Raw genomic sequence first — 26536 nt, 5'->3', positions numbered from 1 at the left:
ATATCCTAACATTAAGACATTCCAGAAGATCCCTGCCCAGTAAGTTGGTGCTAATATTAGCTACCAAAGGGCGGAAGTGTCCAGTAGAACCTTCTGGGTCTTCCCACATAAGCGAGTCTCGTGTGTAAAATGCTCTCGTCATCCCTCCTATTCCATGTAAACTGGGTCCAGGGATGAGTTCCCAATCTTGGGGAATCTCTTCTTGCCTTAAAATCGTCTTTGCTGCCCCCGTGTCAATCAAAAATTTAAAAGGAATGTTGCCTATCTTTACTGTCATAGAAGGGTGACCTTGTTCTAAAACAGGAGTAGTCCACAAAATCTCAGGCCCCGAATTTGTACTATTCAGGGGCGAACCATCTTTATGAAATTGGGACCAACAATCTCTCTTCCAATGAAACCCCTTACGACATTTTGGACAAACAGTACGTGGTCTCTGGCTCCCTGACTGAAAGCGGGGTTGCTCTGGCTGGAGGCGTGGTTTCCCTGACTGGAGGCGTGGTCGCAACTTATCAGGACATTGGTTACGCCAATGTCCTTGGCGACCGCACTGAAAACAGGCCCCGTTTTGCTTACGTGGGGCAACTGCATAGACCTGCGTCGTAGCGGGTGTCCCATAATTGCCTGATGTAAGTTCCTGTGTCGCTAGAATCCAATTATCTGGGTGTAGGTGTTTAAGATTAAGGCATACCTGACGGAATTGTGGTGTCATGCCTTCCCAGACAATAGAGCGCAGGAGTAGTGTGCGGACGTCAGGATTATAAACCTTTCTCTCTAAGCTTCTCTTCACCCTTGAGATGAAGCTTGCCAATGACTCATCAGAGCCTTGGTGAAAAGAGTTAATGGGAGCTGATGGATCTACATCGGGTGGGGTCACCCTTTCCCATGCTTGTGTTACACAGATGCGTACCTGTTCAAAATAACCAGTTGGAAACCTGGCTTCTGCCTGCTGAGTTCCAGATTCATAAGCTCCTGCTCCAAACAAAGCATCAAAATTCCATTCTACCTGTTTGTTACTATTTTCCTGCGATTGCCTAGAGCACTCATCGCGGAAACATGCCTGCCACTGAAGATAGAGTGGGTCTGGGAGTGCAGCACGAGCCAGTTCTTTCCAGTCTTGTGGTATATTTAAATGATGGTAAAAGCTTCTCAAAACGGACTTGGTCCATGGAGAGTGCATACCGTCCTCCCTGACTGCTTGCCTGAGCGTTCCAAGTTCTTTCGAGGAATATGGCTGCCACGGCTGAGGGTTTTGTTTAGAAGGGGCCAAGTTTACCGGGAATGTGTGGATTTGGTCCGATGGCGTGGGAGAGGGAGCTACAGAAGTGGAAAGTTCAGTAGAAACTGCTGTAGTGGCTGCAGGGGAGACTAAACGCATATCTACGGGGACGGAGCTCCCGGGGTGGACTGCACATGGTTTAAAATCCTTAAATGCTGAAAAAATATCCTTTAGCTCTCGTATCTCAGCCACTAGGTCCCTTAATGGTGACGTATCAGCAGGGGGCGGGGTCAGGGACGAGGAAGCCTCAGGCGGAGCTGAAACCGCGGCAGCAGGGGCCAGGGGCGGAGCTGAAACCGGAACGGCAGGGGGAGGGGCTAGAGAACCGGAAGCCTCACGGGAAGCGGGGGGCGGGGCCAGAGAAGCAGAAGGAACTGAACACGTGTCTGCCACAGAAGGGACCGAACACTTGTCTGCAGAAGGAGCCGAACACGTGTCTGTGGGGACAGCTGGGGGAGGGGTCAAAGGAGCGGCAAAACACGTGTCTTCAGGGGCAGTGGGGGGAGGGGTCGTGGAAGCAGAAGCTGCCGCAGGAGAAACCGAACACGTGTGCCCGGAGGCAGTGGTTTGGGGGCTGACTGCAGATTGCTTAGGGTGTTTAAGTCCTAAGCAAATATCCTTTAACTCCTGTATCTCAGCCTCAAGGTCACTTAACCTTTTGGCAGGAGGCCTTGTACATATCCTGAAAATAGTAAATATAGCCATGAGAATCCATGGTGTAGCAAAAATTAAAGCATCTCTGAGATCGAAAGCCTGTCCCAGGAGAGAAGGATAGAATGTCTGGGACACCTCCTCATAAAACGGAAAAAATCCCATGGTGGAGGGAAACGCGGGGCCACAGAAGCGGGCAGATTCCACTTACCTGTGTCTGGGCGGTTTTGGAGACCTCAGGCCGGGCGTGGTGTGGGTACGGAACACGATGGGCGCCAGATGTTGTTGAGGTGGTCTGGTGTCGGGCTGCACCGCGGAGAAGAGAGCGGACGTCCAGAGCAAAGGGGTACACAGATCTTTATTATAGGATGGGGGGGGAGGTTTGGTTCAGACCATGTGGAGCCAGCCAGCAATGGCCGACCACGGGGGGAGAGCAGGGATTACTACTACTACTATATATTTTTTAGTTATGCACACTAAATTAAGCCCTGGATATGCTTTTCTAACAACTCCACTATACAGTGGAGTTCATAAAATAAAAACATTTATGACTAAATGCTTGCCACAATATTAGAAACCTCTGTCTGACTTTGGGCCAGGGAGATAATATAGTGATTGTGCAAAGTGACTGTCATACTTGTGTTTCCAAAGTCCCAAGTTCAGTTCTCAGCACCACCATAAGCTAAAGCTAAGCAGTACTCTAGTAATAAAATGAAATATATCAGTGAAAATTATAACAGAAGTATTGATACAGAAAAATAACTTCTGGATATTTTCTTTAAAGGCAGACTGTTGGATATTTGTGACAATATTAATAGATGTAATAGAAATGATACAACTTTATATGGTAATATTGTTACCAGAAAAGCCCAAACAGTATTTATTGAAAACAGTGATGCTTTTAATATCAGGGCAAATGGTTTATAAGTATGAACCTTGAGAACAGTAGATTAAAGATCCCATCCCATCTGGACCTTGCTTATTTCTCTAATTTCACATTTGTTTTCCTTCACCATTCACTCAAATCTGGTTATTCTGACAATGTATTTTGCTGTAGTGGCATGTTCTTTATGATCATACAACCTTTCAATATGTTTCTTGACCTAAAATGTAAATCCTGTCCCCTTCAGTATCTGTACAAAGTTAAAATTTCCTTTGAAAATCCCTTTAATACCACTCAATAGTCTCACAATAAATTCAATACTGGCAAACTTTAGACAGTTTGTCAATATCACTGCAGCTTTATATTAATACTGAATAAAGTAAGCTGGTTTATTTATAAGCAGTCTATCTAAATATCACCTTAGATATTAGAATTTCTTTCAGAAGCTAAACAAATTATAGAAGCAAATTTGAATTTCTCATGTCATGATCTCTATAATATGTATATAGAGTGATATAATAAGCAGTGAACACAGTGTTTAAATTATTCTCTCTTCCTCTTGCCATGTTGTTGAATTAACAGAAAACAAGTACCTATACTGTATAACTTGGGCCAGGTTCAAATTTGGGTGTCATATAGTCAAAGGTAGATCCAGCACTGTGACTCTACCTCTCTCTCTGAAAAAGTCAGCCCAGGGAGTCGGGCAGTAGCGCAGTGGGTTAAGCGCATGTGACGCAAAGCCTAAGGACCAGCCTAAGGATCTGGGTTTGAGCCCCTTGCTCCCCACCTGCAGGGGAGTCGCTTCACAGGCAGTGAAGCAGGTCTGCAGTTGTCTATCTTTCTCTCCCTCTCTCTGTCTTCCCCTCCTCTCTCCATTTCTCTCTGTCCTATCCAACAACGATGACATCAACAACAACAATAATAACTACAACAATAAAACAAGGGCAACAAAAGGAAATAAATAAATAAATAAATAAATGTCAGCCCATTAGCAGAAAAAGTGTACATTCACAAGGCCTCTCCCCCTGCAAAAAGTAAATAAATATAAAGTTGTCTTTCTTGTAGGTTCTTTTAAGTCTTTTTTTTTCAGAAATTTTAAACTTTATTCAAGAAAATTGAGAACATTCACGTTAATCTGAGAGAGAGAGAGAGAGAGAGAGAGAGAGGAGAGAGGAGAGAGAGAGAATACCACAGAGAATACTAGCTGATGGCTCACACTCACTGGTATAGCTTATAACACCGAAGCCCCACCTTCACCTTTCCAAGCCACTCCTGTTACCACTCCCATTTCCTGGGCAGCAGTTTCCTTCCCCCAGGTACTTACTTCCTGTCCCTCATCATTTCCCCCTCTAGGAGTATGGATCCAAAATTCTTCTTTAAGGACAGAGTTTCATGCTTCTGTAAGTGCTTCCTGCTGATGCATGGGCTGTAGCCTGGTTGATCCATACTCCCAGACAGACCTGTTCTGTCCCTAATCTTTCTCTAGTAAGATAGGGCTCTGAAGAGATGAGGCTTCTGGACACTTTACCATGTGGTCATCTGTGCAGGCAGGTCATCATGGGACCGTGGCAGCATCTGGAACTTGATGGATCTTGAAGGGAGGCTCACCTAGAAGAGTGACAATTCTTTAAGTCTTGACTTTTTATGGACCTTTAATTATGTCAATATTCCAGTTTCACTCTGTGTACTCTTTCTGTCTCACCTATATGCTCTCTGTTAGATTCAGTACCATAGATTTAATGATATTTGTGTGCCAACAAATTCTGTCTGTCTGTCTACCTATCTATCTACCAATCAATCTCTGACATCCTTCAGGATATTCTTACATATACTTCTTTCTTTACCATGCATGTGGATGTGCAGGAAGCCCCTCAAACATACACAAATGAACTAATAGTATCCACCACCTACAATGAGTTCCTCTCCATTTTCAGTAAGTAACACTATCATCAACTAGTTAATGTAATGAAAACACATTGTATTTGATTCTTTTTTTTTATCTTAACCACATATACATCTAATAGAGCAAGTGCTGTCAGCTTTATTTCAAAGTACAATATAACCACACCCTTCCCTCCTACCTCCCTTCCTTTCTCATTCTTCATTTTTCTCTTCCTTTTTTTTTTGGGGGGGGGGAGGCGCTGGAGAGGGTCAAGGTTATGATTGGCACATGGTGCCTACATGATGATTCCACTGTTCCTGGTAGACATTTTTTTTATAGAGGGTGAGACATATAGAGGGAGAGAGACACTTGTGGCACTGCTCCATTACTTTTGAAAAAATCTTTTTTTAATATTTATTTATTCCTTTTTGTCACCCTTGTTTTTTATTGTAGTTATTAATGTTGTTATTGATGCTGTCATTGCTAGATAGGATAGAGAGAAATGGAGGATGGGAAGACAGAGAGGGAGAGAAAGATAGACACCTGCAGACCTGCTTCACCGATTGTGAGGCGACTCTTCTGCAGGTGGGGAGCTGGGGGCTCGAACTGGGATCCTCACACCGGTCCTTGCGCTTTGTGCCACATGTACCTAACCCACTGTGCTACTACTGCCTGACTCCTGCGCCACTACTTTTGAAGCTTCCCAGATCCTTGCACATGGAGATGCATGCTCTCTATTTGGTGCACCACCAACTGGTCCCTCACGCAATTTTCTTTCCTGTTTCTACTACCTAACATAAGCCACTAATTAACCTCACTTTCAGTTGGAAAGTAGTCCATCAGTTCTCTCTGTATTTCTCTCTCCTTCCACTCCTAGTTCCAACAACTCGTTTTCCACAGCTAGAGTGATACTTTAAAAAAAAAAAAATGACTTGCCATTCTAGCTTCTCATCACACAAACTGCTTCCTAACAGGTCCTTCTCTTTTTCTACTCTATCAGCTCTTTGTCCATCTTTCTTCATATCTTCTCAGACAAGCCACACCAGATCAGTCTTTCCTCAGGATTTTATACCTGCTCTTCTGCATAGGACATGCATTTACGTTAGACTTTGGCTGGCTGGCCCCTTCTATTACATCCTCACAATGGGTTTTCCTGTTCACTTCATCAGAAGTAACAATCACTCTATTAAATCATTCATCTTTGCTTTATTTTTTTCATGATGACTATCAATATTGTAGTTTATCATTTTGATTGACTTACCTTACTTGTTACGTATGCTATCTTCCTACTGTTGTAGTGCCAGCAATTAGAATGATGCTTATTAAATTTTAGATACATAGGATGGGATGGTGGAGGCACAATAGGTTAAGTACAGGCATTACCTACGTTCAAGCCTCTGCTCCCCACCTGAAATGAAGCAGGTCTCCAGGTGTCTCTGTTTCTCCCTTCCTCTCTATTGCCTCCTTCTTTCTTAATTTCTAGCTGTCTTATCTAATAAAAAAATAAGAAGGAAAAAAATGGCAAAAATGGCCACCAAGAGCTGTGGATTCATAGTGAAGGCACTGACCCCCAGAGATAACCCTGGTGGCAATTAAAAAAATTGTAAGAAACTTATAGATACAAAAGGGCTGGGTGGTGGTGCACCAGGGTAAGCACACACATTACAGTGTGCAAGGACCAGAGTTTGAGCTCCCAGTCCCCACTTATAAGGAAAAATCTTCATGGGTAGTGAAGTAATGAAGTAATACCTGTCTTTCTCCTTCTCTATGTCCCCCTTGCCTCTCAATTTTTTTCTGTTCCTGTCAAATCAATAAATAAGAAAATGTTTAAAAATTATAGATATTTGGTACTTGAGAATTACAGAATGAGTTGATAAATCAGTGGGGGTATATCTAAATATAACTATAAGTATGAAAAGGAAGGAAAAAATTCATATCTTAAGTATAATACATTTTGGAACTTTGTTGAAAAGTTTGCTTCTGAAAAATATGAATAAGATCGTATTTCACCAGAGGTAGTAAATTTTATTCACTTTTTCCATCTGTTTGTGAAGATATAAAATATAAGAGTTTTTAGACCTTTTATTCTGTGTATTATATCTAGAACATAAGATTCAAATACTGATTTCATGTCATATTTTTTTAAAATTTTTTGTTAGTGACTTAATATGAATATGCAAAATATGAGCTAACAGGGGTATAATTCTGCACTGTTCCCACCACCAGAGTTTTGTGTCCTCATTTCCTTCATTGGAAATGCAGTAGTTCTTCCAAAGTCACAGATATGGGTTATTATTTCTATAACTATAACTATATCTATAACTATATATGTATGTATATATATATACATTTTTTTCTATGATCCTGCCTTCTCTTCTTTTCTGAGTCACACCTACTACTTCCCAGTGTCCTCTCTCCCAACCCCTCCTTCCTTTTTTATTCTTCTTCTCTCTCCGGGTTCTGATGGCATTGGAGTTCAGCCCTCTGGTCATCTTCCCCTAACATATTCCCTTTGGGAATATGGACCAAAATTCTTTTTGGGGTGCTGTTGTTAATATTCGGAGGCTCTTGCCGGCTGGGCTAGCTTCATGGGCGGGTAACAGAGACGCGGAGACAACGGCTGGGCAGGGAAGCTGTATTTCTTTATTCAGGAACAACGATTCATAAACTAAGACAAACTAATCACCAAACAGAACTCTGCTGTCTCTTTGCGGCGGCACAAGCACTCTTTCTTTTACTCTGGAACTCAGGAACTCAGGAACTCTCCAACTCTGGAACTCTGGAACTCTCGTACTGGGGAACCCTCTGAAACTCTTCCACTGTGGAACTCTCTCTTACTCTGTAACCCTGAAACTCTCGAACTCAGGAACTCTCTGACTCAGGAACCCTCTCTCGGGGTTCCTTGGGGCGGGGCCAAGCAGGCCCGCGAAATTAGCAGGACTGATCCAATTCTCTTGACGGGGGAGGGCTAGAACAAACCAATGTAAAGCATACGACAGGGTGCAGAAGGTTTTTTCTGGCTTCTGTAGTTGCTTTTCTGCTGGGTATGGGTGTTGGCAGGTTAATCTATGCCTCCAGCCTGTTTCTATCTTTCCCTAGTAGAATAGGGCTCTGGAGAGGTGAAGTTCCAGGACACACTCTCCTCTGCCCAGGAAGTTCAGGATGAAATCAGTAGCATCTGCAGCTTGCTGGCTAAAAGGCTTTAAGATATAAAGCAGGACAAAATGTCTAATAAACAGGAACCATAAAGTAGCAATAGAACAGATGAGTATAGGGACTTAAGGGTGAAAAAGAGCGAGGAAATCTATTTAAGGTTAGAGTCAAACCTTTTAAATGATTTTTTTTTTCAAAATCTATACTCTGGAGAAGGATTTTATGGTTCAAATTTCCTCTAAGGATTTATGAATACATCATAGCTATTCCCTCTTTAAGAAAACTTTGTGTCCCAAGATGTTTGTTTTTCAGTCACTGGACAAATATGTAATGAATAATAATGATGTAAAACTTGTTAGAAAGTGAAAGGCAAAATGGGTTTTAATAGCCTACGTGACTTCACCTGGACTTCAAGATTATACAGAGCACTGTAGTCCCTGGGAGACAGAACCACTTGGCTGGAATTAACATCAGTGTAAGACTGGAAAAGAAACCCCACAACTGTACTACTGGCAAAACAACAGTCCTCATCTGATCATCACAAGCACCAGGACCCTCATGGCTGCACCTTTACTCTATGCTTCTGTTTAATGAGATCTTGACTTCTTTGAAATTAAACCATTGCTGCTCTACCTATCATTCTCTAAACCTCTTATCTTGTCTAATTTAGTTTGATAGCAATTATTAACAGCATGTTATTTACCTACTCATTGCCTTACTTGTATATGCACACACTAGAATGTAAGCTTCATGATAGCAGGAAGTGTATTATTAATCAGTATCATCTCCTCAACACTTAGAATAATGTTGACACTTATTTGTTGGATGGATGAATAAATGAAAAAGTGTGTAAGTGAATGTTATAACCTGAACCTCCTTGCTTTTGTTGCTCAGTTCCTTCTCCAGTTTCCAGCATTACTAGGGTTTAAGTTTGCTCTCATTGTTCTAGCTATGATATTTGTGCAAACTTGGTATTCTACTCTCATATTGCCTAGGGTAAACAAATTTCACAATATTTGGCTCAGTAAACTCATTTTTTTGCCTCTAAACCTTTGGTGGGTGTTGTTAAAATTTGGAGGTTCTAGCTCACCGGGCTTGCTTCACGGGCGGGTAACAGAGACGCGGAGACAACGGCTGGGCAGGGAAGCTGTATTTCTTTATTCAGGAACAACGATTCATAAACTAAGACAAACTAATCACCAAACAGAACTCTGCTGTCTCTTTGCGGCGGCGCAAGCACTCTCTCTTACTCTGGAACTCAGGAACCCTCTACTACTCTCCAACTCTGGAACTCTCTAACTCCCGAACTCTCAAACTCTGAAACTCTCTGAACTCTGGAACTCTCGCGGGGTTCCTTCGGGGCGGGGCCAAGCAGGCCCGCGAAACTAAGTGGACTGATCCAATTCTCTTGGCGGGGGAGAACTACCCAATGTAAAGCATACAACAAGTGGGATATAGCTAATATATGTATGTAAGTGAATGACACCATGGCGACTTCATAAATGAACTACATCTAGGATGAAGGCAGGTTATATAAATAAACAAAACTAAATTAAACAGTACTTTGGGGGGGCTGAGCGGTAGCACATGGGATAAATGCACATGGCGCAAAGCATAAGACCAGAGAAAGGATCCCAGTCAAGCTCCAGCTCCCCACCTCTCCACCTGAAGAGAGGTTGCATCACAGGCTTGAAGCAGGTCTGTAGGTGTCTATCTTTCTCTCCCCTTCTGTCTTCCCCTCCTCTCTCCATATCTTTGTCCTATACAACAACAATGATAAACTACAAGGGTAAAAATGATAAACAAACAAAAGGGGGAGTATGGCCTCCCAGAGCAGTAGATTCATAGTGCAGGCACTGAGCCCCAGCAATAACCCTGGGGAAAAAAAAAACAACTTTGAACTGACTGAATTAAAAGAAAAAAAAAAAAAAACAGCAACCAGAAAGGATAATGTTAGAGATTTCATATGAATATTAGAAGAGTATAAATTATTACAATGTTTCAAAGGGATAATTTGGAAAATATCTGTTAAGGTTGCATAGACTCCTCCTTTATCACTAGCATTTCAATTTCTAGGTATTTGTTCTATAAAAACTCTCATAACAAATGGAAATGGTTCTTTTGATAAACAAAAGACTATAAAGGAAACCCTGTTAAGTGTGTTACTGATAAGACAATGGCCCCCATCACCACAAACACCAGGCTTAATTTTGATACCACATAACCAACAGTGAAATCCTTAAAAGAATAAATATAGATGCTTGCTTTATATTACACTTTCATTAAATGGAATGAAAAAATCACACATTAATATGTGTGGTATGGTCTCATTATCAAATTTTTATCACTTCCCTAGATAATAGAGATAAATCGCTCCCCTTGTAGAAATTAAATTCTAATTGGGGAAACAACAAACCGAGGTTTAGTGGAAGATTATGCAGGTCTATAAAGAGTGCAAAGTTGTTAAGAGTGATGAAGTCTAGGAAAAGCCTTTCTCTGAGATGATAGCAATAGAGTAGAGTCATGAGGAAAGAGAGAACAAGAAAATAAATCAGTGGGAAAAATGGGGCCCAGAAGCAGCATGCAGTGTTCAAGGAAATGGAAAGTAGACAGTATAATTGGAGAGCAGTGATCATGTGTCATTATGAATAAAGGGTGAAGTCTAAGCCATAAATGGGCCAGTTTATGTGGCATTGCGTGGGCTATGACAACAACTTTGAATTAACTTGAATGATAAAGTACAAAGTTTTGAGCAAAGAACCAATGTCAGACTTTTTTTTTTTTACAAACTCCCCATTATGTTATGTAGAGAATATTCTACATCAGGTTCATATAACATAACCAAATTTTTATAAGGATTTCAGTGACTAAAAATGAGAGGAATAAAAGATAGTCTTTTCTATGATTTACCTAGAAAGGTTTAGACATCTGCCTTACAGAGATTTTATGTGTGCTGGAAAGTTGATATATATGAAAATATGTGTGTAGCTAGTATGTGTGGCTACTTATATAGAATATTTCTCATATATTCTCAATCTATAATAACGATTGCAGTATGAAAAACAGAAAATCAAATTGGTAGAATGCATAAATTTAAAAAAACATTGAAACCATTTAAAATTTAAAAGTTTGGAGGAAGATGGCGGCGCCCACGGCTCCCGCTGTCGTGGCTGAGGAGCCGCAGGTTTCGGGAGGTCCCAGGCCCCCAGTGTGCCTGCTGGTGTTGGGGATGGCGGGATCTGGGAACACTACCTTTGTGCAGAGGCTTACGGGACACCTGCATAGTCTAGGCTCTCCACCTTATGTGATCAATCTGGACCCAGCAGTGCATGAAGTTCCCTTTCCTGCCAATATTGATATACGTGACACTGAAATATAAAGAAGTTATAAAACAATATGGACTTGGGCCCAATGGTGGCATAGTGACCTCACTCAATCTCTTTGCTACCAGATTTGATCAGGTAATGAAATTTATTGAGAAGGCCCAGAACATGTCTAAATATGTCTTGATCGACACACCTGGACAGATTGAGGTATTCACCTGGTCAGCTTCCAGGACAATCATCACTGAGGCCCTGGCATCCTCGTTCCCTACAGTTGTCATTTATGTAATGGACACATCGAGAAGTACCAATCCGGTGACCTTCATGTCCAATATGCTCTATGCATGCAGCATCTTGTACAAAACCAAGCTGCCTTTCATTGTGGTCATGAATAAAACTGATATCATTGATCACAGTTTTGCAGTGGAATGGATGCAGGATTTTGAGACTTTCCAAAATGCTTTGAATCAAGAGACTACATACCTCAGCAACCTGACTCGCTCAATGAGCCTGGTGTTGGATGAGTTTTATAGCTCACTTAGGGTTGTGGGTGTCTCTGCGGTCCTGGGAACTGGCTTAGTTGAGCTATTTGTGCAAGTTACCAGTGCTGCTGAAGAATATGAAAGGGAATATCATCCTGAATATGAACGTCTGAAGAAATCACTGGCCAGTGCACAGAGCCAGCAGCAGAAAGAGCAGCTGGAGCGCCTTCGGAAGGACATGGGCTCCATAGCCTTGGACCCAGGGGCTGCTAAAGACAGGTTGTCTCCCGTGCTGGACCCTTCTGACCTGATCCTGACACGGGGAACCTTGGATGAAGAGGATGAAGAAGCAGACAGTGATACAGATGATACTGACCACAGAGTTACAGAGGAAAGTCACCAAGAGCCAGCATTCCAGAATTTCATGCAGGAATCAATGGCACAGTACTGGAAGAGAAGCACCAGGTAGTTCCGCCAGGGTCACAGTAACAAAACTCTAAAAACAAAAACAGCTGTCTAACTAGGGGTAAAAGACAAGTCTGCTCAGAATAGCAGTTTCTCCTTTTAGGGAAATCTGGTTCAGATGAAGCCCAGCGCAAAACACCCTCAGATCAGCAGCTGTATCCTGATTCCCGTGGGCCTTCTCCTTGGATCTAACAGACATTTTGATGGTTCTTGGGTGCTGACCTGTGTCCCTTGAAGCCTAAAACTTCAAGTTTTATCATCTGAACTCAAGTACTGTTGCTGCTGATGGAGGAGGGCCTAGAGAGAGAACTTAGTGCTCACGTCAAATCTCTATTACTAGGCTGGGCTTCTTGTGTCTGCTTCTCCAGCCTCTTGCCTTTGACCCTGCACAGGCTCCTCGCCCTCACCCCCCTTTGATAGAAAGGAAAGAGGAAACATGAGCTTGTCCAGAGTGGCAGTGGAGTCCCTTTGGCAGCCAGTATATGAAATGTGCCTCAAGCACGTTTGACTTCAAGGTTGCTGGGAAAAAATGGGCCAAAGATGGTTAACGGATAAGATTGTGCTTTTAGCGGTCACTTGGATAAAGAGTTTCAAATTTTGTTGCAAAAAAAAAAAAAGTTTATCTTACCTTCTGATTTGCTAAATTAGATAACAAGATAAATACTTTAGAATTTTATTTTCATGTAATCGATAGAATGCTTGCCACTGCATTTCACAAGGGCTCAGGAAGTTGTTTTAAGAGTTTAACAAAATGACAGAGAATGGTCAGGTAGTATAATCAGTGCAAATAGAAATTCATGTTTTAAAACTACCAGTCAGAAGTTATACATACAGCTGAGGCTTCAGGCCAAGAAGCTGCTATGAAACACTGGAATTAAGATAATAACCCTAATTTACCTAGTATTAAATTATATGCTATCTCAAATAAAACTGCAAATGTTAAGTGTTGCAAAGATCACTAGATAAAATATTGCTATCTCTCTTTATGAAGTCTGCTGATAGTATAATAGACCCAAAACGTATTTTTCATGCTTGGTTATAAGTGTCCTTTTTCTCTAAAGCACATGGCCCATTCGTTCAGTTTGTCCCCACACTTCTGGAATATGCCAGTTTAAAAGAGACCTTTTAGCTTGTTCAATATTATCTTTTCACAGAACAGTTCATTCCAAACTCAGTTCTTCTTTGAAGTTGAGCATTTCAGCAACTATAAAACTGTTGGTTCATTAAAATATAGACAATCTCTGAAATGGTGACAATTGTTTATTTCTGGTACTATTCCTCTTGACAAAGCTTCTTTTGGCAGAGATTAAAGTACATTATTTTCACAGACACATGTTTTCTTGAGTAAGCCTTTATATGCATAGTTATGATATTCATAGAATTTACTTATACCCAGGGCAAACTTGTCTAAACACAACTTAGCTTTTTTTTTTTTTTTTACCCTTTCTCTCTCCTATCAGAATCAGGTCATAAGAAATTGAAAAGTACCATACAGAGAAGTACAGAAACAGGAATGGCAGCTGAAATGAGGAAGATGGTAAGACAACCAAGTCGAGAGTCTACTGATGGCAGCATCAACAGTTACAGCTCTGAGGGAAAGTAAGTGATGTCAGCACACCTGTATGGATTTAAAACTATTTGGTCAGATTATTTGGGTCGTAGGTGAAATAACAAAGCCAACAATGTGTAGCATTTTTTATAAATCCATCAGCCCATTCTATAACAGCCTGGCTTCATCTAAGGATATAGTCAACACAGAGTTTTTAGAAAAGGGAATGAATTCTAAGTTAACATGAAACAACTGATTTCTATCATCTAAAGCTCAGAATAGAATATTGTTAGATGTTTAGTGTAGGAACACCTTAGGGGAAACTCATAATGTGACTGACTAACATTTGAATTAAAATTTAGAAGTAAGGAATTCATTATTTGGGGCCAGGTAGTGGCATACCTGGTTGAGTGCACATGTTACAATGCACAAGGACCTGGGTCCAAGCCCCCAGTCCCCAACTGCAGGGGGAAAGCTTTGCAAGTGGTAAAGCAGGGCTGCAGGTGTCTCTCTGTCTCTCTCCCTCTCTATACCCCCATTCCTCTCAATTTCTAGCTGTTTCAATCCAGTAAATAAAGATAATAAAAAATTTAAAAGAAAAAAATTTTTTTTTTAAAAAAAAAGGAATTAATTTTACCAGAGCACTGTTCAGCTGTTGTTTATGGTAGTGTGGGAGATTGAACCTGGGTCTTTGGAGCCTCAGGTATGAGTGTCTTTGCATAACCATTATGCTATCTACCACCACCCAGAAATTAATTCCTTCCCTCCAAACTAGTGTTTTGGTGTGTGTGTGTGTGTGTGTGTGTGTGTGTGTGTGTGTGTGTGTTGTGTGTGTGTGTGTGTGATATTTTACTTGATAGGTCAGAGAAAATTTCAGAGGGGAAGAGATAGGGAAAGATAGATGCCTGCAGGGTCCACATGGTGGCACACTGGGTTTAGTGCACATAGTACAAAGAGCAAGGATCAAAGCAAGGACCCTGGTTCAAGCACCCAGCTCCCCACCTGCAGAGGGGTCACTTCACAAGTGGTGAGGTAGGTCTGCAGGTATCTATCTTTCTCCCTCTCTATATCCCCTCCTCTCTCAGTTTCTCTCTGTCTTATCCAATAAAATGGGGTTGGGGGGAGGTAATGGCTGCCAGGAGCAGTGGACTCCAAGGATAACCCTGGAGGCCCAAAAAATAAAACAAAAAAACACCAGCAGGCCTGCTTTACAACTAGTGAAAAGTCCCTTCTGCAAGTGGGGAACAGAAGTTCAAACCTGGGTCCTTGCTCTTAGTATACTGAGTGCCCCACCACTCAGCAACCCCCCCCCCCCTTTCTAAGCAGTACACAGCTGAGTTCTGGCTTTTTTTTCTTTTTTAAATTTCTTTATTGAGGAAATAATGTTTTATATTCGACAGTATATACAATAGTTTGTACATGCATAACATTTCCCAGTTTTCCATATAACTACAACCCCCGCTATGTCCTCTGTCATACTTTTTGGACCTGTATTCTCCCACCACCCCACCCTACCCCCCACCCTAGAGTCTTTTACTTTGGTGCAGTACGCCAATTCCAGTTCAGGTTTTACTTGTGTTTTCTCTTCTAATCTTGTTTTTCAACTTCTATGAGTTCTGGCTTTTGATGGTGGTGCCTGATGGAACCTGGAGACTCTTGCCTCAGCCTTGGGCAGGAAGTCTTTTTGCATAACTATTGACTATTCCCCCAGGCTTCTCCAAACTCCTTAAATTGTTGCAAATTGAGTACTGTCACAATACTATCTTAAATGTTCTTGTTTTTAAAGCATCACTCCTGACATAGGAGATGCCTCAGCCATAGAATACATTCCCTAAATCATGAAACACAATGGAGGTATGTTCTACTTTTTGTCCTCTTAATAAAAATTCCTTTAAATAAAATCATTCAATTTTACCTTGGAAGGGGGCTGTGATCTTTTTCACTACTTTAATTTTTGAATAAGGAATTTTAGCAGTGAAGAGTAGATTGCATAATGGTTATGCAAACAGACTTTCATGCCTGAGGTTCCAAAGTCCCAGGTTCAATCCCCCACACCACCATAAACCAGAGCTGAACAGTGCTCTGGTTAAAAAAAAAAAAAAAATTAGTTAAATCTGAAATCAGTGTTTTCAAACAAACTCTTACTTTCTTTGTTTTTACCACTTCATTTGGATCCTGTGCAAAAACTTTCATTTCCTATGCTTGAGAATTTTCTGGTAAAATTGACATTTTACTAAGGATTACTATTTATCTTACAAATAAATAAAACTATTCGTCTTTAGTGAGATATTTAAAGAAACCAGTAATTTTTCCATGATTATTCATGTATTACCATTCAAATCTCTTCATTTACCAAAAAGTATTAATCATTTCTTTTATTTTATACTATCATGTTTCTATGTTGTTCAAAAATGAAATGAAACTATACCAAGTCAATATTTGTGATGTGCTTCCCATTCCAGCAACTAGTGAGTCCATTTATTTGTTCAAAAATGATTGGTATTGGGGAGTTGGGTGGTAGCACAGCTGGTTAAGTGCACAAGGCGCAAAGCACAAGGACCAGGGTAAGGATCTCAGTTTGAGCCCCCAGCTTCCCACCTGGAGGGGAGGCGCTTCACAAGCGGTGAAGCAGGTCTGCAGGTGTCTATCTTTCTCTCCCTCTCTGCTTTCCCCTCCTCTCTCCATTTCATTCTGTCCTATCCAACTACAATGACATCAGTAACAACAATAATAATTACAACAATAAAACAGGGGCAATAAAAGGGAAAATAAATAAATATTTAAAATAATTAAAAAAAATATTTATATAAAAAAAGATTGATATTTAAGTGCTAAGCTGAGAACAAAAATAAGGAGGCCTGGAAATTACAGAGATAAACTGACACAATATTAATGCTTGATGAAGTATTATAAAGCCATTTACAAATGAAAAAAACTAGAGATATTGTTTTTCTAGTACATAACTTCACAACTCAAAACAATGTTTATCTCTACCATGAATGAACCACTTAGTCTTTCACAGTCATGCTTTCATCATGTCTGGATGGGTCCTTGCACTGGTCCTTGTGCTTTGCACCGGTCCTTTCGTGTTGTGCCATGTGCACTTAACCTGCTGCGCTACCACCCAGCCCCCTTGGATGGGTCCTAATTCTTATAATTATGAATATATATATATATGTATATATATATTATACATGAAATTACATTGGAAACAAAAATAACCATACGAATTAAAATATATGGGTATATATGTATAACATACAAGTATAAAGTGCTGACTGAGTACAAACTGCATAACAGACATGTTTCTTGCTAACCAGGTAGATCAATCCACAATCTAAGCAGTTACTATTCCAGTGGAGTTTGTAACTTTCAGATATCAAATAGTTATAATGTAATAAAAGATAGATATTTTGACCAATTTATAGTAGACTAAATATAAACCTTAGAGACTGTAAAAATGTAACTCATTTCAAATAAATAAATTATATTTTATTTCTATATAAAGTTGTACTATTTTTATTTTAGCATTAAAATTACATAATATCTCAGCAAAATAGTCAAATAGAGTCAAACAAAAAGAATTCTAAGAGATCTAATGTGCTGTTTTTTGTCTTTTACTAACAGCTTAATATTCCCTGGAGTACGACTAGGAGCTGACAGCCAATTCAGTGATTTTCTTGATGGACTTGGACCAGCCCAGCTTGTTGGCCGCCAAACTCTTGCTACCCCTGCAATGGGTAAAAAAATCCGCCCCCTATGCCCAACACACACAAGAAACCTGATGTTTCATGGTTACCATGGTTAATTATGGCACTGTAATATTAACCCAAATGAGAAGCAACATTTTCTAGGGTGTTCTTGGCTTGAAATAATTCTAATTTCAAATGCATTTTTGTAACTTGAGATGTGCAAACTAAGTCAAGTTAGTCGTGTCTTAGAATTATTGGAAAAACCCTATTAAGATAAAGTTTGCACTAGATCCAAGTATACATTAAGGTTTGTATTTCACAGCAAGGAATAAAGAGTGGATCAGTAAGTGAAGAATGTTGTCACAACTATTAAAATGTGTGAAAGTCACTAATGAAATCACTTCCCTACTAAAAAATTAACATGCTTCTAGACTCCATTGTAAAACAGAAAAAGGATGGAGAATAGTTTGAAGATGCTGAAAAATGAGGGCTGGGAAGTACTTCACTGATGGAATGCACACATTACTATACCCAAAGACCTGGGTTCAAGCCCCTGGTTCCCAACTGTAGAGAAGCTTCACAAGCAGTGGCGCAGTGCTGCAGGTGTCTCTCCTCTCTACCTCTCTCCACTCACACTCCCTCTTTAACTTTCTCTGTCTAATGCTTACCTGTATAAAAAAAATTGGGAAAGGATAAAAGTGAACTTTGGGAAAACTGGAATCATCATGCAGGCTCCAAGCCCCAGTGATAAGCCTGGTGGCAAATAAAATAAAATAAAAATAAATAAATGCACTTAAAAAACATTTAAATGAAATATTCTATGCTCTTAGAGTAGAAAAGAATGTCAAGTATAGGGGCAGGGTAGTGGCACATTTGGTTGAACATATTACAATGCTCTCGGTCCCCACCTACAGCAAGAAAGCATTGAGAGTGGTGAAGCAGTGTCGCAGGTGTCTCTCTGTCTCTCTCCCTCTCTATCACCCCCTTCCCTCTCAATTTCTGGCTGTCGCCTGCCCAATAAATAAATAAAGATAATAAAATCTTTTAAAGGAATGTCAATATCAAACCAAAAGCCAGAGAATTGGAAACTTCCACTTGCAAAATACATCTTAAATTTAATCAAAAAAAGATAACAGATAGCATTATATGTAACATATTCAATAACTATTTCTCTGAGAAAAAAAAATTCTAGTTTGAAAAGCCAGGTGAATTACTGCAAAAACTTAATGAAAAATTAGGATATCACAAAAACATATCATCCAGGAGTTCCTTCCTAACTTCCTTCCTGCCTTCCTTCTGTTTTCTCTTTACTTTTCTTTCTTCCTTTCTCTCTCTCTCTCTTCCTTCCTTTCTTTCTTTCTTTCTTTCTTTCTTTCTTTCTTTCTTTCTTTCTTTCTTTCTTTCTTGCCACCAGGGTTATTGCTGGGGCTCAGTGCCAGCAATACAAAACCATGGTTTCATAGCACTAAAGAGTAATAGAAAAATATGTGAGTTTTCCAAGAGGAAAAGTAGTTCAATATTAAACTATCAAAAATAAAATTCTCATTCAACTCTTAATAATAATGCTGGAAATGAGAAGACTGGTGAACATTACCTTCAAACTTTGGAGTAATGATTAATTTCCAGTGTAGAGTACAATAGCTCAAGGAATTAGGTTCAAGTCCCTGGACCCCATCTGCAGAGGGGAAACTTCATAAGTGGTAGACATAAAGAAGTGCTGCAGGTCTCTCCCTGTTTGTCTCTGTTTCCTGTCAGAAAAAAAAATGATAAAGGAGAGGGATAAACTGGCCTCTAGGAGTGGTAGACTGAATATGCAGTCAGTCACTGAGCCCCAGTGATAATGCTGGTGGCAAAAATAAACAAGTAAATAATTATAAACTAACAATAAATTAAATTTAAATGAGAGAGGGATATGGTTATGATGACAATCAAGATCATGTTGAAGGAAAATATAAAGAATGCAATTTCATTAAATTATCCAAAGTATAACACCATTTTATCCAGAGTATATCCAGATTATGTTTACAAATAGAGTACCTAATAGGCTTGATTTTATGGATGAAGTGAACAAATAATAGAAAATAGCATTTCAGTTAGTGATGTGGACATAAAAACATAAGCAAATATTATGAGCCACTTTCTCAGTGTTAGAATGAAAGAATAGCTGTGAAGCAAATGGGATGTAAACAAGTTTCCAGTTCATTCAGTTATAAAGTTACATAACTATAATATATTATTACAAGAAGAATTGGGGAAATGTGCTAAATATATGGCTGAAAAAGGCAGGGAGAGATATCAAAAACAGAATTCAAGAATAATATTTAAAGCAGAAAATTTTGAAAATATTTTATAAATAAAGGTAAATTCCCCAAAGTAAAAATTCTGATGAAAGTTTTTCAAGTTCTGACCTTTGGAATTCAAGATATTGGCTAAGAGGAAGCTAATCTTTTATACTAGTAACGTATTTTTTTTTAATGCGAGAGAGAGGATAATTTAGAAAGAAATAACCAGAGCACCTCTCTGGTATATATGATGCCTGGGGTTAAACTTGGAACCTCATATTTGAGAGTCCAATGCTGTAGCCGCTATGCCACCTCCCAGCCTGCTAATAGCACAGTTTGTAGAGTAGTTTGACCCTTTAAAGTACATTAGGTGTGCATATGATTTTTAAAATACTGAAAAAAAGTGTAAAAAAAAAAAAGGAAACCTTTGAGAGCTGCGGTTTGAGGTCTGAATCTGAATCATAAAACTAATGAAAAATCCAGAACATCAAAGTTCAACAACTGATCTGATAAATAAAAAGAATTTGCAACTGACAAAATGTAGACCATTTAATTAAAAGTAACATAGAAATATAAATTTATTTGAATTTTTAAAATATTTTATTTATTTTGGATAGAAACAAATTGAGAGGGAAAGGGGAGGCAGAGAGGGAGACACCTCATATATATATGAAATTAGAGTACAGAATTACCTATTACTTTTGCATTATTGTTGCTAAGTGGATTTTAGATAAATATGAGAATCTCCTAAGATAAAATTAGTATGGGAATCGGGCGATAGCGCAGCGGGTTAAGCACACGTGGTGCAAAGTCTCAAGGAGCAGTGTAAGGATCCGGGTTCCAGTCCCTGGCTCCCCACCTGCAGGGGAGTCACTTCACAGGAGGTGAAGCAGGTCTGCAAGTGTTTATCTTTCTCTCCCCCTCTCTGTCTTCCCCTCCTCTCTCAATTTCTCTCAGTCCTATCCAACAATAACATCAATAACAACAATAATAATAACCACCACAACAATAAAACAACAAGGGTAACAAAAGGGGGAAAAAATTAGTCTCCATGAGCAGTGGATTCGTGCTGCAGGCACCAAGTTTCAACAATAATCCTGTAGGCAAAAAATAAATAAATTAGTATCAGAAAAATTAAGAGGAACAGTTTTAGCATCCAGGAAGGTAGTTCAGTGCACAATACTTGCATGGTGAGGTCCTGGGTTCAAGTTTGCCACCACAAATGCTGGAATAGTACTAAGAACTCTAAATTGATTAGAAAGAAGGAAGGGACGGATAGATGGATCTTAAAATTTTATTTTAAGGTGGAGAAGAAAAGTGGAGTCAGGGTACTATAAATATTCACTTTGTATCAAGATGGGAAGAACTTAATTTGGAATTCGTTACAGATATACCCCCCTTTGTATTTATTTATTTATTTATTTATTTATAATATTTAGTTATTTATCCCCTTTATTGCCCTTGTCGTTTTATTGCTGTAATTATTATTGGTGTTGTTGTTGGGTAGGACAAAGAGAAATGGAGAGAGGAGGGAAAGACAGAGGGAGAGAGAAAGATAGATACCTGTAGACCTGTTTTACCGCCTGTGAAGCTACTCCTGTACAGGTGGAGAGCCTGGACTCAAACTAGTATCCTTATGCGGGTCCTTGAACTTTGCCCCACGTGCGCTTAACCCACGGAGATACCGTCCACCTCTCTCTCTCTCTCTCTCTCTCTCTCTCTCTCTTTTAACTGCACATAAATGCAAGGAAACTGAAGATTTTGCTATCTCTCCACTTGTAGGTGATATACAAATTGGTATGGAGGATAAAAAGGGCCAATTAGAAGTTGAAGTTATTAGAGCAAGGAGCCTCACACAAAAACCTGGCTCCAAATCTACTCCTGGTAAGCAAAGATACATCACCTGCTTCGTTTATATGGATTAATGTTAAATAAAAGCTCAGAAATGTTTCTGCATTTGAATTATATGCTTTGTTATATATCACCTGATGGGTGAAAAAAGCAGCTTTTAGTAGCTCTTTTGGGGGAACTTTTGGAGACATGGCTAAAGACTAGCAGCAGCTGTGTTTTGCTCTCCTGACTCAGCTAGGAATAGCAAAGAGGATCACCTGAGAACACAACAAGACTGGGACCACTCCAGCAACCCACCAAGCCACAGAAATTTAAAAAAAAAACATTTTTTTAAGTCTCTTGTTATTTTGATTTGGTAAAAATATATCTGTGTTTTCATTGCACAATGATTCTACCAAAAAATATTAGAAAGAGTACCATCTTACGGAGAAAGTTTAACTATAATGGTTTCTTAGTTTTGGTCATTTATTTTTCTGTCTACCTAACAAATGCAAAAAGGAAAAAAAATAGTCTTAAGTGTAAAAGGAAGCTATGAGTTTCAAGACATAGATCTGAATTGTAATGAAAGCTATAACACAACTAAGTAAGAGCTGTGATTGCTTTGTATGCATTTGTTTGAAACGAGAAGCATAGCAGTAGAGATGGGTTTTAAGAAATAAAATTTCTGGAGTTCTGGAAATAATTTAAATGACTTAAACAGAAATTGATAAACTCTCAATAGATATCTCTAAAAATGCATTATTAAAATCAGTTTCTTCTTTCTGCTTATGTATTAATTTCTTTCACATAGCCCCATATGTCAAAGTATATCTTTTGGAAAATGGGGCCTGTATAGCCAAGAAGAAGACAAGGATCGCACGAAAAACCTTAGATCCTTTGTATCAACAGTCCCTGCTTTTTGATGAAAGTCCACAGGGGAAAGTTCTCCAGGTAAGTAAACTTCTTACATTGTAATATCCACATTATAAACATAGACATTGAAAAATTGATCAAGCATGAAAAGAATAAAGTTCAGTAAGAAGAAATGTAGTATGACATCCTTAGTAGAAAAATTATGTTGGTTTCCATTGTAGATAATGTACATTAAGTGTACATTAATGAAAATATCTAGTGTCTGTAAAAAAATTTTTTGTTTGTTTTCTCCTTTCTCTACATCCTCTTCAACTTCTGTCTAATCTTCTATCTGTATGGTCTCCTTTATAGATATAGGATAGAAAAGGTTGGAAAGAGAGATAGATAGCAAGGTGAACTATGCTATCAATAGTTTCTTGAACATCACTTGTATCAGATGTAGGATACAAAGAAGAAAAGAGAAAACAAAAACAAACAAAAAAAAAAAAAAGAAGAAGAAGAAGAAGAAGACCAGCATATAAAGCACAAGGGCAGGATAGCAGGCACACTATTGGATATTTATATTATCTCTTTAAAATATTTTAACTACCATGTTCAAAAAAACCCACAATTGTCCTTATGCTAAAGATTATAAATGATCTCAGAGATTACACTGTTTGATAAAGTTGTTCAGTAACTGAAGACAGGATCTAGCACCCCTGACTTTGTTGGGTAGGTGAATGAGATCATTTAAGAACTTTTACGGATAACTAATAGATTGAAAACTGGAACTTTCAGAGGCCAGCAGTGGTGCAGCTGGTTAAGTGCACACACTACAGTGCACAAAGACCCAGGTTCAAACCCTCCGTCCCCACCTGCAGGTGAAAAGGTTCATGAGTGGTGAAACAGCTGCAGGTGTCTCTATCACCCCTTCTCTCTCAATTTCTGGCTGTCTCTATCCAATAAATAAAGATAATTAAAGAAACTAAAAGAAAAAGAAAGCAAGAACTTTAAAATAATGTAATAAAAGGCTTTCTCAAAACCAACAGGAGTTAACTCATATTGTGTTCTTAGTCATTGATTTCTCTGATTTACTAATCATCTGACCAAATCAGAATTGTCAGGTAAGTCCTCAAAAGGACTAGTGTACAATTACTTTTTATCCTGCCCCTTTACTAGTAAGTGTGGGACATATTCTATAGGATAAATTTTATGTATATCCTCACTCTTTGTATGTATATATATATATCGTAGTATACTGAAATGACTTAAAATACCTTTCTGGCTTCTTGTTTGTTTGTTTTACCCTGAACTTTATTTCTAGATAGAGGTTACTATCTTTTTTTGAGAAGCTTAATGTTAGTATCTTACCTATTTCTCCTTCTTCGTGTTACTTATATTTATTTCCTCTCCTTCATTGACTGGTTTACTTTTACAGAAAAGTTACTTTCAAATATTCAAATATGAAAGAAACAAATCAAGATATATCATATTTGTGTGTTTCTGCAGGTGATTGTCTGGGGGGACTATGGCAGAATGGACCATAAATGCTTTATGGGTGTGGCTCAGATATTGTTGGAAGAACTTGATCTGTCCAGTATGGTAATTGGATGGTATAAATTGTTCCCACCATCATCACTGGTGGATCCTACACTCACTCCCCTAACCCGCCGGGCTTCCCAATCATCTCTGGAAAGTTCAACTGGGCCTCCCTGCATTCGATCATAGTGAACTCATACCAGAATCATTCCAATAAAACTCTACCTTTCAGAGTAATAAATGTTAACCAGAAATTTCATTATCAAAAGCATTGTTGGAGAGACAATCAACTTGTGTTTAGCCTGTAGTAGTTTTTCAATAATATGTTCCAATTACTGTTTAAAACCTGGCTTCATATGACAGAACAAGGCAGTCTATCAAAGTACAATAAGAGTCAATGTGCTAGTGAGAGTCACTGATGCTTCTAATAAACAGAAATAAAGGAAATTTCAGATACACACACACACACACACACACACACACACACACATCTTGATCAAACTGGAAGCTCTCACTCTGTGAAAAGTTATATTTAACACGTTTCTACACAGACCACAAGCAGTGTTATTTCCCTGGTATTTGAGAAATTTTGTTCTTTTATTTATCTGTGTGTTTGTTGAGTTTTGGTTTCTTGAGTTTTTTGTTTGTTTGTTTGTTTGTTTTATACTGTATTTGTTGTTTCCACATGTTTTTCTACTGTGTCATGACAGGCCTCTTGATGCTTACAGAGACCCTTCCTTTCTTTTTCCAAAAGCAACCAAAAAAGGGCTGAAGTAGTCTCTGTAGCATCTTCCCAAAGTGTTCATCAACTAGGCAAGACGAGGCCAATGAAGGGTTCACTGGCTTTCATGTTATAGTTCTTCAATGTCTTATGTGTAGAAAGCCAGAAAACAAAAAGTTACCTTCCAAAACAAATAATCACAGAATCGCTTTTTTTAAAATGAAGAGCATACCTGTTTACATTCTAGAAAATTAATTTAGGTTTTCCATTGTTTTTCATGGAAGACTTTTAAAGATGTCAATCTGCAACTAATGCTGGGAACTAAAACTAACCACATAAATATTTTTCAAAACACTCATGTCATGCCTTTTCTCCCTGAGACCCCTGAAAAATTACATGCTTATGTGTATAAACCATACCTTTGACTTCCCAAAATGGTGACTAGAAATGGATTTGAGCCTAAGACACTTTCAGCTATGCCCAGGCTTTTTGGCTGTATCTCGATGTATACATACCCATCTGCCCTGGAAAGAGCATGGTATGAGCTGTTCAGTATTCCACTGGAAATTCCAGTAGAAATATTCTGCACTAAACTAATGTTTTAATCAAATTTTAGTTTACATTGATTTGAGATTGATGTAAGCACAAAGCTTGATTTTTTTCATGCAAGATATCTTACTTTGGGGGGGGTGGGGAGAGGGGGAATAAAACAAAATCAAATTTCAATGTGCATTTTCTTCATTTGAGTTTTCCTTGGCCTTGAATTTCCCCTGTGACATTCTGTATATGTGCTACAGACTGCAGACTCTGCAGGTGCATCGATACATTCTTCCTCCTTTTATGAGTCATTCAACTTTTGTGGTTACACAAATAGAGCAGCATGACTTGGAACTGTTCAAAGATGCATGCAAGTTTTTGTATAAAAAAATCAAAATGAAAAAGCAAAGAAACAAAAGGTTATTTAATAATGTATGTTAGCTCCACATAGGCCAGCTTGTATGTTGCATGTATTTGTACAGTTTGCTCGTTAAATACTATACTGAAATAACAAAGAAATCTAAGCCATCCATTTTTGTTATAGACATTTTACAAGTTTTAACCAAACTCAGTCTGAGTTTGGGGTAAAATGTCTCTAGATGGACTTTATTTTTTACCCTCTGGAAAACGTGATGTAGTACGGACCAAATTCCTTCTAATAAATATTTTGGTGTAGATTCCTACTGTGGGGCTGTAACACATGTAGACACTGTGTACACACTAGGTTTTAATCCATAGACATACTGCCTGCACCAAGTGAATTATTTATTATTATTTACACATGCCAGAATTATCTGCTCATCATTCCACAGGGCACAGATTGACCACTGCTCACCATGCTGAGCAGGAAGAACTGAAGCATTGGTGCACTTCAACTAGATTCCGTTCTGTCTTAGTGGCCAACAATCAACTAATTATAATTGGGTAGTATCTTTCTATTTTGACCACTTGTCTTAACACTCCCCTGTGCTTTTAAATGAACTTCCAACTCATGTATGTAAACATGTTTAATAAAATTTACTTTTCATGTCAGTCAGTAGCCATCTGTGTTCTGTGTTTTGCCAGATATTATTCATTGTGGGTTTGATGGTGCAAATGGGAGCCAGATCATGGGGAGGGGAGGCTGGGACTTGTTGTCTGCTGCAGGCATTTGACTTGCCTTGTCATTGCACTGTATGTCTTAATCTATGGCCCAAAGGGTACTTTGCATCACATTCGAGTTTTCACTATATCAGCCTGTCTAAGTGAGCACATGACTATACTTCTGAAAAGTGACATTACTTAAAACAATAAATCTCATTAAGAGTCAAATGGAAGGTTGTTTTTCTGCTGCTGTTTGAGTATACTAATAAAAGAGACAACTCTATTGTCCAGTTGCCAAGTCATTTAAAATTATGTGAAATATCAAAACATCCATTC

General features: G+C 38.9%; 2 protein-coding genes across 51 annotated transcripts in view; both read left to right on the top strand.

The window, feature by feature from the left end:
* Positions 1 to 26149, top strand: part of RIMS1 (regulating synaptic membrane exocytosis 1) — a 557900-nt gene extending 531751 nt beyond the window's left edge. For all 50 annotated transcript variants that reach the window (XM_060189926.1, XM_060189936.1, XM_060189927.1 and 47 more), the window contains 5 exons: positions 13576 to 13714; positions 17292 to 17404; positions 21421 to 21522; positions 22280 to 22419; positions 23830 to 26149. In XM_060189926.1, coding sequence (XP_060045909.1) covers positions 13576 to 13714; positions 17292 to 17404; positions 21421 to 21522; positions 22280 to 22419; positions 23830 to 24048 — 713 coding nt within the window. In that variant the 3' untranslated portion in view covers positions 24049 to 26149. The remainder of the gene's footprint in view (positions 1 to 13575; positions 13715 to 17291; positions 17405 to 21420; positions 21523 to 22279; positions 22420 to 23829) is intronic.
* LOC103119448 (GPN-loop GTPase 1-like) lies at positions 10962 to 12714 on the top strand. The gene is given in 2 exon segments (XM_060189978.1): positions 10962 to 11214; positions 11216 to 12714. Coding segments are annotated over 2 exon segments (1134 nt in total). The 5' UTR covers positions 10962 to 10984; the 3' UTR covers positions 12120 to 12714.
* Positions 26150 to 26536: the final 387 nt, after the last annotated feature.

This window comes from Erinaceus europaeus, chromosome 4 (assembly GCF_950295315.1).
Source record: "Erinaceus europaeus chromosome 4, mEriEur2.1, whole genome shotgun sequence".
In the NCBI taxonomy this organism is placed as follows: Eukaryota; Metazoa; Chordata; class Mammalia; order Eulipotyphla; family Erinaceidae; genus Erinaceus; species Erinaceus europaeus.
Note: the sequence above shows the minus strand (reverse complement) of the source record. Positions and strands in the feature narration are given on the sequence as shown.